Source organism: Erigeron canadensis, chromosome 1 (genome assembly GCF_010389155.1).
Source record: "Erigeron canadensis isolate Cc75 chromosome 1, C_canadensis_v1, whole genome shotgun sequence".
Taxonomy (NCBI): domain Eukaryota; kingdom Viridiplantae; phylum Streptophyta; class Magnoliopsida; order Asterales; family Asteraceae; genus Erigeron; species Erigeron canadensis.
Genome location: NC_057761.1, coordinates 3716666 through 3735397, shown reverse-complemented (window position 1 = coordinate 3735397; position 18732 = coordinate 3716666). Strand labels below are relative to the sequence as shown.

At 32.6% G+C, this 18732-nt stretch overlaps 2 protein-coding genes across 2 annotated transcripts; both read left to right on the top strand.

Moving 5' to 3' along the window:
• Positions 1 to 4699: 4699 nt before the first annotated feature.
• LOC122585268 (MLP-like protein 34) lies at positions 4700 to 6896 on the top strand. The gene is made up of 4 exons (XM_043757387.1): positions 4700 to 4880; positions 5194 to 5667; positions 5810 to 6286; positions 6434 to 6896. The coding sequence occupies exons 1-4, from the start codon at positions 4700 to 4702 to the stop codon at positions 6727 to 6729; spliced, it is 1428 nt and encodes a 475-aa protein (XP_043613322.1). The 3' UTR covers positions 6730 to 6896.
• Positions 6897 to 14580: 7684 nt separating this feature from the next.
• Positions 14581 to 16148, top strand: LOC122604170. Its single transcript, XM_043777070.1, has 3 exons — positions 14581 to 14816; positions 15128 to 15601; positions 15698 to 16148. Exons 1-3 carry the CDS (start codon positions 14636 to 14638, stop codon positions 15991 to 15993), a joined length of 951 nt encoding a protein of 316 aa, XP_043633005.1. The 5' UTR covers positions 14581 to 14635; the 3' UTR covers positions 15994 to 16148.
• Positions 16149 to 18732: the final 2584 nt, after the last annotated feature.

Sequence of the window (18732 nt, the reverse complement as noted above, 5' to 3'; positions counted from 1 at the left end):
GGCCATAAATATACACTGAACACATAAATGTAAACTTATATATAGAGTATATACGAAACTAAAAAGTTGGATTGAAAGCTTACTTTAGTAAAATTAAGGGATAAGTACTTGGTAATGTAATAAACTATGCACGAATATTTATGTTATGTAATGAACTACATATATGTTTATTGTATGTAATGAACTTTCAAATCTCGGTTATTGAATGTATCCGGGTATATGTGGCAACTATCTAAGCTGCCACTTGTACGCTTTTGATTGGTCGAATACATCCAATAACCTAGATTTGAAAGTTCATTACATACAATAAACATTTATATAGTTCATTACACAACATAAACATTTGTGCATAGTTCATTACATTCCTAGGTACTTATCCCTTTAATTAAATGAAAGGGGTACATAATACAACTTAGAATCTGGAACACGGGAGATTAAAACCCTCTAGATAACAAAGTAGCATGACTTGTTCCAACTTCCACCTCTTTTATTTAACATGTGTATAAACCATATTACTAAATAAACTTAATCAAGTTGACCCATTCCCATCAAACTCATTTTGTTGGACCTGTGACTCATAACTTGTGAATGAAAAACGTCAACGCCATCAGGTTCGGCCTCGTAATGTACCTACATTTCAACTAAATCAAATCTACCAGTTTTAACTTCAGCCCTCTGTCTGTGCTTCAACGTGTTTGTGTTCCAGGCTAGAGTTGCTTATCTCTTCTGTCTGTGCGTCAAAGTATATCAGCTTCTAAAACACAGGTGATCAAATCCTAGCATCATATGGCAAAATCAAAAGGTTGGATTCTTTGACAAGTTCTACAGCAGGTTTCATATCTGCAAAATCTTTTACTTGAAAGAAAGTAAAGAGGTCATCAATCGAGAAAGGTATGCTGCATTTGGAAACATGAAAACAACTTAAGAGGTCTAAGTACATTGAAAAATTTAGACGGGGTTTAAGCCGTTCACCTCATTTGGCTTTTTTTTTTTTGATATTTTGTTGAATTTACTGAACAATATTTTTCTTAAACTTGTTCACATCGTTACAGTACCAACGTTATTTTCACACGGGTACTCCATATAACAAATTACTAAAAACAATAGTAATATGTGTCATATGCATTTACCAAATCATCAAAGGGAAACAAAGCCATAACATATTTATGTAATATATTTGACAATGTGGTACACACATACGTTTTAGTACATCCCAAAACACACGTTATTAAATCCGAACCTCATACCTCATTTTTACCACATGAACACATATGTTTAGTTTAAAACAAAACACACATACGTAAACAGCTACGACACATGTGAACCACATAAACACATGTGACCCAATTCACATACAAATGTGTACACAGACCCACACATGTGGACACGAACATTATAAACGCATTAGCCAGAACACATATGCTTATTACACTACACAACACACATAGAAGACACAACATAATACGAATTTTTCAATCACAGGTGTACATGGATAGAATATGTGTCAAGTCGCACATAAGTATTAAGCTATTATATGTGTTTAATCCAATATAACCAGTATGATATATCTAAATAAGAACCTTAATTTCTCTTAATCACAACTTAAGCAAGCTACTCTAACCCAATATAACGCAGTTTTGTATCATTACATGATAAATTTAGAACTTATACGTGATGAACCTAAAACGTACGTTGCTCAACAATAGAGGTCACTTGATAAGGGCCTTACTTCGTGTGCTAAACATGACACATTTGTACCATATTCAAACCAGGTTAACCATTTGACGTCCTAGTCATACCACATATTTATCCTATCATACACAACACAAAGAAACTGACATTGCAAGCAAAGTTTACTCACACATGTTTAACGAGGTTCACCTTTAAACCACGTTAACCTTTTTGACGCCATAGCCGTACCAAACACATGTGACCAACTTTACTTACAAACAAATACTCACGAAACAAATATGAGTCTGTGTCACTCCCAACAAACAAATACTCAGGTACATATGTATCACTTTACAGGAACAAATATGAAACATATGTGTAATACTTTACAGAAACATGCGACTAATTTGTTAGGGAAAAAAACACAAAAAAAGGCATGTGTCACTCCCAACAAACAGATGCGCAGGAACAAATGTTATCAGTTACAGAAACATGTAACCTAATCAACGTACAACAAAAAAAAAATCTTTTAACAAATCCGTGGATAGTAGTATTGGATGTACCTTCATCTGAATCACCAAATAAATCAATACCCGTTTTTTTCTTATTAGTGTATTTGCTAAACGATTTCCCCATCCTTACCTTGTCACTCCTTCTGAATGTTCCTACCAATAAAAGAAACAAGCACACAATAAGAACATAATATTTAATCGAACACATATATACCGTGAATGTAATTATTCCACAATAAAAAAGAAAAAAAAAACAAAAAAATTATGGTTAAAAATTACCTTTGTTATTTTTCATCATATGATATGTAAAACCTAATATTTATACTATCAATTGATCCCGGATTATTAGTTGAACACACATGCACCACTGATTTTATCTTCGTTCGCTGATTTTTCTATTAATTTTGCTTGTATCGAATCTTCATATATAGGATTTGGAAGGTGAGAGTTTTTTGACATTTTTTTTTGAGGGTGAAAAACAAATGCGTTCCTTTTCTTTTTTAATTGATTTCGATGTTTTATATAATTTCAACTCTACCCTTCCGTGTGTTTTTTTTGTTCAAACTAGTTACACATATTTATACAAATGCCATCAAGTATTATTATCCATTGATTTAGATAATCTAATGATTTAGATCAGTTCTTGCCGTTCTCGACCTTTTATTAGTTCTCACAATATCTGCCCTATATCTATATATATATAAAAAGCTTTTAGCCAAAAGATTGGACCTATTCATCAAGTAAGTCTTCAAAATCAATGATGTCAACTTTTTACAATTTTTTTTCCCCATAATAAATCTTTCATTTTACAATTATAGATGGCGTTATACCCATTATTGTTTCCCCCCCGACCATTCAAATCATTCGTTTACTACACTACTATGAACACCAATCTGATCCAACGTCCACTAGGAGCAAAAGTCCTTAGCAAATAGTTTCCTGGTAAGTGACAAACAAATAGAGATAAATGCATAAACCACTATGCCCCGGTGATGACATTATTGAAAGAAAAGATTTATTCAATAAATCTTTTTCAGTCATGCTTCGGGAAAAATTCTTTTCATGTCACATGATCTGTTTATATGTCAACGAATTTGTTCATATATATATTATTCAGATATAAACATATCAAGTTATGAAGTTATAACCTAAATTTATGTTGTCTCGATATGATACAACGATGGTTGTTGTCTAATTAATTGGGCTCACACAGTCCTTATCCCCGTCACAATAGATACGTTTTCGATTGGTGTAAATGGGTACCAAAGAAGTGTAATGTTTTTATGTGGCGTGCTGCCATGGATCAGCTACCCACCTCGATAGCTCTTCAGGCCAGAAACTGCTATTTTGACAATCCTGAATGTGTATTCTGTGGCGATAGGGGTGAGGATGTCAATCATCTGTTTTGCGAGTGTATTACAGCAGCAAGAGTGTGGCACCACATAAGTGATTGGTGTAAGTCCCCATCCTTTTTTCATTTTTTCGATTAAAGATTTGTTGGAATACCATGAAATTAAGGGGAAAGGTAGAAAGGAAAGGAAAGTGATAAAGGGTATTATAATGATTAGTTGTTGGAGTATCTGGAAAGTAAGGAACGAGATCAAATTTGCAAAGGTCAACCGCAATGTGACCGGAATTCTCCAAGACATTAAGTCGTTCGGGTTTTTGTGGTATAGGAATTGTACAAAGAATAGGAGTATAACGTGGGATGATTGGTGTAATTTTAATATTGTGTAATATGTTGTAAATATACCGCCGTCGATTTGCCGGGGTCATGTGAATAAAAGTTTATTTTCAAAAAAAAATCTAATGCTACCATTCTGTCAGGGGCGGAACCAAGGTAAATTTTATGGTGAGTGGGTTTGTAATTTTAATAATTAGGGGGTTCAAATATGAATTTGTATGAAAATCACACTATATTACAAACATTATATATATATCCTGCTAAATCTTTATAACACTACTGATTTACAAAAATTATATATATATCCTCATGTTGGTAACTTAAAGATGAATGGTTCCTTAAAGTATCTAATTAATAACACTACTGATTTACAAAAGTTATATATATCCTCTCACGTTGGTGACATAAAGATGAATGGTTCCTTAAAGTATATCTAATTATAACACTACTGATTTTATCCTCTTAACTTATAATCAATATAAAAATCTTATTATGGTTCCTTAAAGAAGCTTTCTAGAAGTATTATCCAAAAAGAAATCATTTCGATAATCAACCCCCCATATGGTGTTGGGTAAAATATATATTAGTATGAGGAGAATATTGTTAGTGTTATTAATAATATCCATGTTAAATTTACCAACTTTCTCTTCACGTGATTCGACAGAGAAATTATTCATGAAATTATTCCTAAGTGAAATTAAGTGGTCAAATTTTATGGGCCTTCTTCTTGACCTTACGGTTCTATAAATACCACAAAGTTAAGGTACATTTCATAGCAACAATAGCAACTTTCATTCTTACATATAACATTTTTAAGATTAATTGATCATATATGGCGTCCATTGCAATCGAGATTGAGGTTGCTTCTGAATATCCGGCCGATAAAGTTTTCAAGGTTTTTAGTAAGTTTGATAGTATTGCACCTAAGGTAAACCCTCGAGTATTCAAGTCAATTGAAACAATTGAAGGAAATGGAGATGTTGGAACAGTAAAGGTTCTCACATTTGGTGAAGGTAAGAAATTATTCGTTCATTTTCATGCATTTGTCCATTATTCAAGTTGTTATGAATTATTTTGACTCATTATATATATTATATACTTATAGACGAAAGAAATTTTAACTTAGATGCACAGTACATTATTTCGGCAATGATCTCTTGGTTTAGTGGTATAATTAAGGTGAGAGGTTTTACCTCTCTGGAGATCATTCAAATTTGGGCATTATGGTTAATTACTAATTAACTATCGACTAACAACTAACATTTGTCGTGAAAAAATTACAATTGTTTTTGTTAGTTTTGATGATATATTATTTTCTCTAAATAGGCGTCCCATTCACAAGCGCAAAGTACAAGGTAGACGCTATCGATGCAACCAACTATAGCTATAGCTACACATTTTTCGAAGGTGACAACTTGATGGGCATATTACACTCCATCACCAGTCATGTTAAGATTGTACCTTCCGCCGATGGAGGGTGTGTGAACAAGCAAACTATTACTTATAATTGCAAAGGTAATGAAAAGCCATCTGAAGATTTTCTTAAAAAGGAGAAAGAAGGTTATGAGAACACCTACAAGGCTATGGAAGCTTATGCCATTGCTCATCCCGAAACTTTTATGGCATCCCTTTCTATCGAGATTGAAGTTGCTTCTCAATATCCGGCCGATAAAGTTTTTAAGGTTTTCAGTAAGTTCGATAGTATTGCACCTAAGGTAAACCCTCAAGTTTTCAAGTCCATTGAAACAATTGAAGGTAATGGAGATGTTGGAACAATAAAGGTCCTCACATTTGGTGAAGGTATGAATTGTTCATTTTTGCATTTTCCATTACAATTTATGTTGACAAGTTAAATAATACTTGAATATCTAAGGAAATTTATCTCAGAAGCTAATTGTTTTTGTGTGTTCTAATCGTGTCATTTATTTTTCTTTCTAAATAGGCGTTCCATTCACGAGCGCAAAGTATAAGGTAGATGCTATAGATGCAAGCAACTTCACCTATAGCTACTCATTTTTCGAAGGTGACAACTTGATGGGCATATTACACTCCATCACCAGTCATGTTAAGATTGTACCTTCTGCTGATGACGGAGGATGTGTAAACAAGCAAACTATTACATATGTCTGCAAAGGTGATGAGAAGCCATCCGAAGATTTTCTTAAGAAAGAGAAAGAAGTTTATGAGAACACCTACAAGGCTATGGAGGCTTATGCCGTTGCGCATCCTGAAACTTTTATGGCGTCTATTGCTATCAATATTGAGGTTGCTTCTCAATATCCCGCCGACAAAGTTTTCAAGGTATTCAGTCAGTTCGATAGTATTGCACCTAAGGTAAACCCTCAAGTTTTCAAGTCCATTGAAACAATTGAAGGAAATGGAGATGCTGGAACAATAAAGGTCCTTAAATTTGGTGATGGTATGAATTTTCACTTTTACTTGATGAATTTTTCATATTGTTACAATTTATGTTGACAGATTAGACACATAGATCAACCAAAGGAAATCTATCTCAAAAATGCTGATTAGTTTTGTAACTTTTGTTCATTTTATTGTCTCTATATAGGGGTCCCATTCACAAGTGCAAAATACAAGGTAGACAATATTGATGCAACAAGCTATAGCTATAGCTACACATTTTTCGAAGGTGACAACCTGATGGGCATATTAGACTCGATCACCAGTCATGTTAAGATTGTACCTTCTGCCGATGGAGGGTGTGTTAACAAGCAAACTATTACTTATCATTGCAGAAGTGATGAGAAGCCATCAGATGATTTTCTTAAAAAAGAGAAAGAAGTTTATGAGAAGACTTACAAGGCAATGGAGGCTTATGCCGCCGCTCATCCTGAAATTTACTAACCACTCTATATCATTATGCTGCTTTGAAATCATTTCTCTATTGCGCTTATGCTCATTTTCGCTTCTGATGAGCTCTAGAAAATGTATCAGGGAAACTATTGTACTAACTATCGTACTATATATGTTTCCACCTGATTTAATAAAGACACAATTTCTAATTTGATTCATGAGTTGAGTTTTCATTTTTGACTTGCATGTTGACACTTTTTTACAAGTCATTATATTGTAAATATATTAAAACGACACCATTGGGTAATAGCCCAGTGCCCACGAGCCGGCCCAAATATATTTTATAGTCAAGCACATGCTTTGGGCCTCCAAAACCCAAAGGCCCCCAAATCTTGTATAAGGTGATGTTTATATACATCAAAATATTAAGCGGCCGGCTAAATAAATAAAGAAATAAGTCACCTAAAAAAATGGGTACATTTTTTCGAAGTCTTTAATCTTCATCTTCTATTCTTCTTAAAAATTGAAAGACATGGGTTTTTATTAATTGCCCAAAAGGATATTAACTTGACTTGCAACTTGTTTAGTCAATGAGCCCACATCTATCCCTTTCCTTTTAGCTAATTTTGATTTGTTTTTCTTGAGATGAAATAATCAATTTAGTTCATTTATGACTCATTTTGTGGAAATTGGTGTACAAGCAGCAAGACTGTAGGACAGTAGCCCAGCAGCATCAACTAGACAACAACCTAGAAGGTTGCTGTATTTTTTTTTTTTCGTTCACTTTACTTTGTATGTCAAGAAACTAGGCCCCAAAACCGATCTCGTTTAAGGCCCCTAAAATGCTTGAGCCAGCACTGCCACCAGGTGTCACTTTCCGCTTGATTTAATAAAGACGCACTTAAAGTGCGGCACTTTCTAATCTGATATTCTGATTCATGAGTTGAGTTTTCATTTTTGACTTGAATGTTGACACTTTGTTTCAAATCATTATATTGTAGCGACTTGAGATGTAGGTAAAACAAATTATAGTTGCGTATTTATATCCCTTTGATTATGCTTCTAAAGTAAACATATATATGACTTGAATAAGAACTATATATATTTTTATTTCCCTAAATCTTGTTAAGTAGTAAAGGTTGACAAGAAAACCATCAAGCTTTTTTTTTTTTTCCAAACAAGTATGCGTATAAACATGTCTTGCATGCTGCATATATATGTCTGCTTTACGTAGGATCGTGTGCATATATATACTTTCTATGTATGGTTGTCTATAGATACAGTTTGGAGTAAATTATAGAAATTTGCTAAGAAATTAACTTCAAGAACAAAATGTTTATCCAAAATATTCAATGGATTAGATTTTCATGATAAAAGTGTTGGACAACCCTTAACCCAGTATGCTCTTTAGGTACCAAATAACCCTTCTCCAAAAATCAGCCCAGACCATATCCCGTGAAGTCTGATGAGAATTGACACTTATTAAGCCCTAAGATTTTGAAATAATATAAGGATATACTGTATGAATTTATATTGTAGGCCGTGAGAAGAAACTTTTATCTTGCACCCTGGTATCCGGTCACTTTTATCTTCCTTGAGTGCTAATAGATTGTTCCCTTTACCGCTGTAGCTAGTCCATTTCATCAATTCATCCCTACTTACAAGTATACCAAGTTAGATGATAGCCAATTAAGATGATCATTATAACAAGGGATTAGTATCCTGTAATGTAATTAACTAGATTATACGCGTCCGATAGACGGTATACCCTGAGTATAAAATAATTACTAATTAATTATGAGTGTTATTTTATCAAAGGATAACTCAAATCTAATATAAAACCAAGTAAATATAATTAAAGATATTTGGATACAACACTTAAAAAGTGTTTGTATTAATTACTCATAAACTTTACGGTAAGCCTAAAAGCGTTCTTAATGATATATACTCGTATTATGTATATATAATTTGAAAGAAACATAAAGTAAATTCTAGAAAAAGAAACAAAACCAAAAAAGAGATATAAAAGATTTAAATCTAATATAAAAGCAGATATCAAAATAGTCATGTGAAATTGATAAGGTAAATATCTAATTTAACATTAATATTTTACAAAGATACATTAAAATATAGAAAAAAATATATACCATTGCCATTAATCCTTTTTAAATCGTAAGTCTGTTATTCAAGATTGTAGATAGAGAAAGAAATTTAATATTACGTAGCCGTAACTTAACACATTTATCAAACTATTAAATATATAAAAAAACGTATATGTAAAAAATATACCATAATGAATATTATCTATTATCAATATTATTATATATTAGTATTAAATTAAAATTGTATGCAAATCTTTGCCTAGTTAACTATATCGTTACCAAGTATATATCTTAAGATGTTAAAATAAAAATTATATATAAAAAATACATATATGCAAAAAAAAAAACATAATTGATATCTATTATTATTATATTATTAAGTTTATTATATCAAATTTCAAAATACCAAAAATAAGCAAAAATTGTTACAATTTGACAAGTAAGCATAAATCCTACATGTCATTTCAAAAAAGGTGTCACATAAGCATTTTTATATCATCTCTTAGTTATATAGATATAAGTTGTGTTCATTCTATGTAATTATTTTTAAATTATGTGTATTGTATGTAAGAAAATGTATTTGGCCAATAAAAAAAATATCAAGTGGCGGTTATATATGGTTGCCATGCATACATTCTTACATACAATACATATAATTTAAAGATAATTATATACAATAAACATAATTTTAATTATTTTACACTATAAACATTATTCAAAAATTTGTTATACTTATCCCTTATAACAAATGTGCGTGTATTTTTAAGTGATTTGTATTGCTAATGCACATGGAAAGTTTGATAAATGGTTGAACATGTTGATTCACAATGTGCGTGTATTTTTAAGTGATTTGTATTGCTAATGCACATGGAAACTTTGATAAATGGTTGAACATGTTGATTCACAATGCAAACGATTTTTTTAATATTCGATGATGCAACAAATACCAAAAATTAAGGTAGATTTCACAAAAATCACACATTCGGAGGAGAAAACAAATGTCATGTATTGATAAAAGCGTATCTCCCTAGGTTTACAATGTTAAATACATGTTAAATAAACCAATATGTAAAATTCAACTGGGCTTAAAAAAATAAGTGGGCCAAAAGTTAAAGAAAAAAAAAACAAACAATAAACATCTAAAAATGCTATTAACTAACAAAAAACAGCGTTTGTGGGCTGGGGGCCTACCCAAACTGCTGTAGGCATATGTAAAAACGTGTTTCCCATTATAACGGTTGTTTCGATCGGTCATATGCTAAAAAAGAGCCATGTAGCTTAACTTATGGCCATTTTAGTGAGACACTTTTAATAACTCTATCTTTTAATAGCTCTATCTTAGTCTTTAAATAAATCATAGCCTTCTCTTCCACACTTGAATCCGCATAACTGCATTGCAACAGAACTCATAAAATCCACAGGATCGTTTGCTAATTAAAGACCTTCAATTTACAAATCACCTGTTGCACAATTGTAGCTCGTCGTACCACAACACAAAGAGCTAGTACACAATATTTTTTTTACTTTTTATCTACTCGTTACACATACTTCCATCTCATTCCTCAATTTGTGGGACCCACTTACTTTTTATTATGAAAGAAATAAAGAAAGAAAGAAACGTAATGTTACGTGCGTATATGATAAAAAAATGACATTTTAGATCTTTATAAAATAAAACTCTGTCATAGTAGATAGATAACTGCTTACGCGATACGGCGGTGTGGTGACTACAGTTGGTGGCGGTGATGGGTGTTGGTGACGGCGGTAGCAATGGTGGTGGAACCACTGGAGCGGTTGCCGTGTGGTTACTAATATAACTTAAAGTAATTGATGTAAAAAGGCCGGTATAATTATTTTCATAGTTGAAGGCTATATATCGTAAATAATTTAATAAAGAGTATTATAAGTATATTAGGTAGAGATATTTAGGTGAATGAATAAAGAAGAGAGGTAGTTTGAGTTTATCAAGTTTTTTTTTGAGAAATTTAAAGGGAGTAAATGTTTTATAAGATAATTTAGATTTAGATAGTTGAAGAACGTATATTGTAATTAATTTTATTAAGGATATTATAGGTTGTTAAGTAGAAATATTTAATTGAATGAATTAAGGAGATAAATATTTTGAGTTTATCTAAGTTTTTAGATAATGAAAAGTCTAAATAAAAAATATATTGACTAAAGTAAAGTACATAGATTGTCCCTCTCTATATTAAAATAAAAAAAAATGAAAAAAAAAAACGAAAAGAATTAAAGAGTCTAGAATGATTTTATGCCAATACTTTATCAGAAAATTTTGATTTAATGATGCGGCGACTAGTAAAAAGAGAGTAGAGATCGGTACATACCGGAGGGCAGTTTCATAATATAGTTGTAATCCTCAACGAAAAAGCAAATTGCATTTCATCATATGCCAATGCTAACAAAATTTGACCTTTATGTCATAAGCTACTTTTAATCCAACAATACGACAAAGAACATGCAACTAACTACAAACTAATTTTGTAAATCTTCAGCGTACGACTTCTTGTCAATCTTTTGCAATTATTGATGCTTTGAGACCTGAGAGTACTGTTCTGTCGTTCTATATATGCCTTTATAATGTGCACGCCAATGTGACACACATAAGTGGGTCAACCCATATAACAGAGGTTCTACAAAGAAGGTTCACGTTATATTCAGATGAGAAGTGAGAGGGACTTTTGGGCTCCCCAAATGGGCGACTTTTGTTATGTGACGGGGGCTCCTCATAGAGATGCCCCTCTTTTTTTTGAGTGAGACTTTTCTTCGGGACTCCCCCAAATTTTCTATTTTCTTTTTTACTTTTATCACATAATTTTACTACAAACATTACATAACACAACTAAACAATTATTCCAAACATTACAACTAAACGATTAAATTTTAAATTACAACTAAACGATTAAATTTGTTTAAACTTTGGATTGCTTCGTACCAATTCCCACTCCTCCACGTGATGAATACTGATTCGACATACTTTTGTGTACTCGACCATAGTTCTTTCGACCATTGCACCGTGTTCACCGTCGTGACCTTCGTCAAACAGGTGAACATCATATCCAATACCTGAATGTTTGCCGCATGCAGTGCCATTTAGAGGCCACCGCATCTACATTTCGATAGGTCGATGGTTGATTTTCATAAGTGAGGAATAGAGACGGGTCACTCTCGACCAAAACGTACGTTCCCTTTCATAGTTACCACACAACGGGCCGCCTAACACCTCGACCCAAGCTTGTTTTAAACTTATTTCTTCGAACGAGTACAAGCCATTTGATTATAGAGAGGAAAAATGAAAGAATTTGTAAAATATAGAGAGAAAAGATTGAAGATATGAGTATAAAATGGGGAATATGTGTGTTATATTTATAAGGGTTAAAAAAATATAATAAAAAAAAAAAAAAAAGTTGAACCAACACAATTAACGGCTAGTTTTATTGGGACTTTCATTGGTTTTGGGCGATCAATTTCTGCCCGGGTTTTTTTTTTTTAGCTTTGCTGCCCATTGGACCCGTGTGTTGGGTGGAAAAGAGGTGTTGGGCGGAAAAGAGGCGGAGGAGGGCGGCGTCGGGGCAAAAATCCCCCTCCTCACAGTCTCATGTTCCTAGTAGGTTTTTTTTTATTTGCCATTTTTAACTTACAAACCAACAAAGTTGGTCGAGAGTCATTGTGGCACTTTTACAACATTTTTTTACAAATGGGTCACTCATTTTCAACAATTGCTACAAGCCTACACTTAAAATCACCAATGCCACGGAAATATAACTTCGGAAAGAACAGGCATATGAAAAGAGTTAAGTAAATCCCAATATAATATTCCTACAAACCAAAATAAAGAGTTAATTACATACATGGTCTTAACGTGGTAGTCGAGTCGGTAAGAAATGGGTTTAAGATGAATAAAGAGTTTGGAGAATGGTATTACAAATTTGTTTGTGTTAGTCGACTTGCCGTTTTCCACTTATAAGAAACCCTGCTTGAGTTAGTGGAAGCATTGTCTCCTATTTATAGGTTGCCATAACTTTAATTTCACCGTTTGAAAAGAAGTGTCAAAATATTTTCTTTATGCAAAAAAGAAGTTACTTATATATATATAAGCAAAGCTAGTTAAAGCGCACACTTGACAAAATGACAAACCACACTTGGACATTGGCTAATCAAAGAGTTAATTACATTCTCTTAACACGACACGTTATTAATAATCTGTGGGAAGTCTCATAGAATCATAGTTATTAGATTTTAATATTGATTTGGGGATATCGGGCGGGAAATCTTAGAATGCATTCTTGAATAAGAACCTATGAACGTGGTTACCATGATTGTTAACGATATTGCAACATTTAATTTTAAGACCATAGAGTACTTGATAGAAAGGTTGCCAAACTTGTTATCTACGGAGTATTAGGCAACATTTCTAACTTAGATGTATGCATCATTTGATTGTGATGTATGCCGATTCTATTGTTCATTCGGCTCTTGTCTGTAGATTAGCGGACTTGGTGGGACTCCACTTCTATAATGTTGGAGACTGCTTAGAGTTAAAAGATGCATCATTCTGATATGAGGGTCATAACCATCTTTTGTTAGTGACTTAGTTAGTAAATGTGCCATCCGGTTCCGATTGGTTGGTTTTTAAAAATGTTGTTGACTTTTAAGAGAGGCTCAGACTATAAACAGAATTGATGTCAGGTTGCTTAATTATCGCCTACTAATACTCTCTCCTAAGCGTTGTCTCGATGGTGGGACGTGTAGGAATACACCGATGGATCAACAAACGGTCTAATTAACTGGGCTGTGAGTTCTTATTGCTGCCACACTATTTGATGCTACCATTCTGATTTGGGTTTCCAATTTGTGGAACAATAGGAACGTTCAAGCTTGAAGATTAATTGGATCACGATCCATAACACAATATTGTAGCTTTACTTGGACTTTGTGGGAAAAAAGCCAGGAAGTTTTGTGAGTGAGTTTATAGTAAAAATAATTAAGGCTTGTGAGTAAAAATAGGGGTTCAAATATAACTTTGAATAGCATTAATTCTAACTTTTTTTCTTTTTTTCTTTTTTTTTTTTTCAATGGCATTATATCTTACTCTGACTCCTAAATCAAATGCAAACCTAACATGAGTCAATAACTCTCAAAAAATCCATATTATTTCACTCTCACAAATGTGAGAAGTGAGACTTGAAATCTGATGGTGAAAAATATTTTCAATGGCCACCAACTACATTGGCAATTTAATAAATACCAATTTATTACGAGTAATACCCTAAGCTATACCACGCCCAAATTAAGTTTACACTGAGATACATTAGAATTATGGAAGTAAATTTTGTTCAACGAATTCAACTGCACCCTTTCGGTGTGTATAGCTGGTCCCTGCTTGGACTAACCAGATATAAACGAATGAAACCCAATTGGCTATTCATGCATCTTCTTAACATATACTATAAAAATCTTATTATGGTTCAATTCCATAGAGGTTTTCTAGAAGTATTTTTCGAAAAGAAATCATTTAGATAATAATCCCAATTTATCCTACCCATGTGATGTCGGGTAAATATATTATAATGAGAAGAAGAATATTTTTCTATTATTAATAATATCCATGTTAAGGTCACCAAAATTCTCATGTGACTCGACAGAGAAACCAAAAGAGTAGATGATAGTATTATTGATGAAATTATGCAAAAGTCCGAATGGTCAAAATTCATGGGCTTTCTTCTTGACCTTACGGGTCTATAAGTACCACAAAGTTTATGTACATTTCATTGCAACAAAAGCAACTTTCATTCTTACATATATTATTTATCTTTTTTGAAATTAACTAATCAAATATGGCACCCATTACTATTGAGATTGAAGTTGCTTCTCAATATCCCGCCGATAAAGTTTTCAAAGTTTTCAGTCAGTTCGATAGTATTGCACCTAAGGTAAACCCTCAAATTTTCAAGTCCATTGAAACAGTTGAAGGAAATGGAGATGTTGGAACAATTAAGGTCCTCACATTTGGTGATGGTATGAACTTTCACTCTTACCTTACAAATAAATTGTTTTATTTTTATGCATTTGTCCGTTATTCAACTTTTTATGAATTACTTAATTTGACAGTGTATATGATATATATACTTGTATACGCAAGAAAATCGAACTTATTTGCAAATCATATTTGGCAATATATGAAATATTATACAAACTTACAAAGGGGAGGTGAGAGTAATTGTCTATCTAAAAGTCTCATGTTCAAACCTGGACATTGATGTTTAATTACTAAGTTGAGAAACCTTAACTGCCATTTTCCGTAATAAAATTTTTTTTTCTTAATGTAGGGGTTCCATTCACAAGTGCAAAATACAAGGTAGACGCTATCGATGCAACCAACTATAGCTATAGCTACACATTTTTCGAAGGAGACAACTTGATGGGCATATTAGACTCCATCACCAGTCATGTTAAGATTGTACCTGCCGCCGATGGAGGGTGTGTGAACAAGCAAACTATTACTTATAATTGCAAAGGTGATGAAAAACCATCTGAAGAGATTCTTAAGAAGGAGAAAGAAACTTATGAAAGCACCTACAAGGCTATGGAGGCTTATGCTGTTGCACATCCTGAAATTTATATGACATGTGTTGGTATCGATATTGAGGTTGCTTCTCAATATCCCGCCGATAAAGTTTTCAAAGTTTTCAGTCAGTTTGATAGTATTGCACCTAAGGTAAACCCTCAAGTATTCAAGTCAATTGAAACAATTGAAGGAAATGGAGATGTTGGAACGGTAAAGGTCCTCACATTTGGTGAAGGTATGAATTGTTCATTTTAGCATTTTCCATATTGTCACTCGTACAAAATTATGTTGACAGTAAATTCTAATTAATTGTTTTATTATTTTTAAATAGGCGTCCCATTCACAAGCGCAAAGTATAAGGTAGATGCACTCGACGCAAGCAACTACAGCTATAGCTACTCATTTTTCGAAGGTGACAACTTGATGGGCATATTAGACTCTATCAAAAGTCATGTTAAGATTGTACCTTCCGCTGATGGAGGATGTGTGAACAAGCAAACTATTACATATCTTTGCAAAGGTGATGAGAAGCCATCCGAAGATTTTCTTAAAAAGGAGAAAGAAGTTTATGAGAAGACCTACAAGGCAATGGAGGCTTATGCCGTCGCTCATCCCGAAATTTACTAGCCATTTTATATCATTATGCTTTGAAATCCTTTCCTTATTGTACGCTTTTGCTCATTTACTTGGCATAAGCTCTTAAATGATGCATGAGCTTCCAACTTTGAAACTATTGTACCACGTTCGCCTTGATGAAATAAAAACACAGCTTTTTAATTTAATTGATTCATAAGTTGAGTGTTTTTTTTTTTTGCTTGTCGACACTTCTTTCAAATCATCATATTGAAACAACATGATGTAGGTAAAAAAATATATATAATTGCCGATAAATAGCCGTTTGATTATGCTCTTAAAAGGTGATTGATCGATTTCGTTGGACCAATCAAATATATAAACTAAATACCTATAACTAGTATGGGTAAGTCGAGTATCGAATCCACAGGGAATCAAAGGAAAGTGTCAAACAATTTTACAAAGTTGATTAAACTAAATATAAACTTAAAATCGATTGATTGTTGATTTGATTTGATTAAAAACTAAAACTGATTATGAAATTAACAAATTAAACAATGATAATAAATGAGATCATTCTCATGCTTCAAATTATGTTTTCAAAAGTATAACCTAACTTATGTTCGTTGGAAATTACATAGACATGATTCGTTATAAGCTTGGATTGAATGAATGCTAAAAACTAATCAATTAGGTTGTGATGATTCACGATAATGAAAACTGGGGAATTGACACAACTAAATTATCTATTCATTAACAAGATTACAAGTTCATAAGAGATTCTTCCAATAATAATTGATTAACAATAATTTGAAATCAAAAGATAGATGGAATTCATTCAAAGTTATAAACTAGTAATCATTCAAACAATCCAAACAACATTAGATGTTAAAAAGCTAATGAGAAATTAAACATCTAATCCAACATGAACAAAAGAAAAGTTGAATACAATTGTCTTACATAATTGTTGACATGAGAATGATCAAAAGAGAATTAGTCTAAAATCTTCATCATTGATATCATCATTGATTCTTCAATTAAGACTTTAATCTCCATGGAATTGTGATTTGATGATGAAATTGGGGTGTTGGGAATGTTAAGAACTGCTCCAGGGATGAGAAAATATGAGTGGTAACTTCCCCAAGTCGTGTTGTAAATGAATATAAACTGAAATTAATTAAAATCCAAAAAATTTGAATTTTCGCACAGCAACTGGCGTAACCTACTACCCCCCTGGGCGTAAGTTACGCCCCTTGGATTTTCAACTGGCGTAACCTACTGCCAAGTCTGGCGTAAGTTACGCCTTTTGTTTCTTCAAAATTTCAAAGTTTTGCTTCTTGGTTCCTTGACTCGTTTCTTGATTTAATTAGCTCCATTTCATCACCTAGTGTCTGAAACACTTAACAAACATAAAGGTACCCCTAATCGTCTATTAAGCTTCACAAAACGACTTGATTTTACATCTTAAAATCATGCATTCTAGGCGTTTATCACATTCCCCAACTTAACTCTTTTCGTCCCGAAAAGACATTCATCATGTGTCAAAGCTAATTTACAATCCTATAATACTTCCTATCACCAAAGAAACACCATATAAGAATTATATCAACTATACATACTTGTAAAACTCAATCTTCAAGCAACCTTCAATAATACACTTGGGCAAAACTAAGCAATGCAAACCAAACCACATAACACAATCTCAAAAGATTTACGACTAGCAAATAAAAATATATAAAGGTGTAATTAAACCTAATAAACCTCAAGTTTGCCACAATACATGCATCACACTCTCACAATATGCACTCCCCTCGGTTCATATTTTTGAATGAATTAGCAAAAGATGTGCTAATAATATATATATGAAGCTCTCAAGTCATTATTGCACACTAAAAGTCATAGGCTAGTACACAAATCGAACCAAGACCTCATAACTCAAACTATCACTTCGGTATTCATACAAATTTAATGGAAATAATGGAATGAAATACGATAAGGATTCTCATTTGGTTGATTTACTAGAATGATTTAGGAACATTTCACTTTGGGTTCTTTTGATCAACTTACATGGATAATTGAATTGAATTTCATTTATGGCCATATACTTTGACTTTTCAACCGAATTTTTCAATTTGCTTCGATTTGTTCTTTCTTTCGATTCATCATCATAAACAACACAATTTTGAACTATTAATGGATTTCATGACGAAGTGAGGTGAAATATGGAGTGATTTGTATGATTGTTTATAGTTTTAAGCACATAATTCAAGCTAGAGGTCTCGACACGATAAGTGTACTAGTTCTAACCTAATGTACAATAATAACTCACACAATATAGTAATCATGAGAAATAATGCTACGCTAACAATCTAAATCAATCGTCGACGAGGCGTTTTTTTCTCTCATGAAATTGAAGGATATAACGGATAAATAAATGTGATACATGCATTGTGACTCATAATTGGCATATTATCCTTATTTGCACATTTCTATGTTTTTACTTGCTAGCAACTCTATCAAGCGGCTTATAAGTCAATCATGTCATGCAATCTAGCTTACACTACCTAGCTCCACTTACATGTACTCATCCAATCACAAGAAGATCTCATTTTACAAATATGTATAACTAATATAACTCGAACATTTTGTCTCTTTGATTCAATTCCATAATACAAGAAAGTAAATTAACATCTATCTAACTACATAAATTGAAATTAACAAGAAATTTGAAATCTACCTATGAATTGAAAATGCAAAAACACAAAAACAAACAATTAGTCACATAATCACACA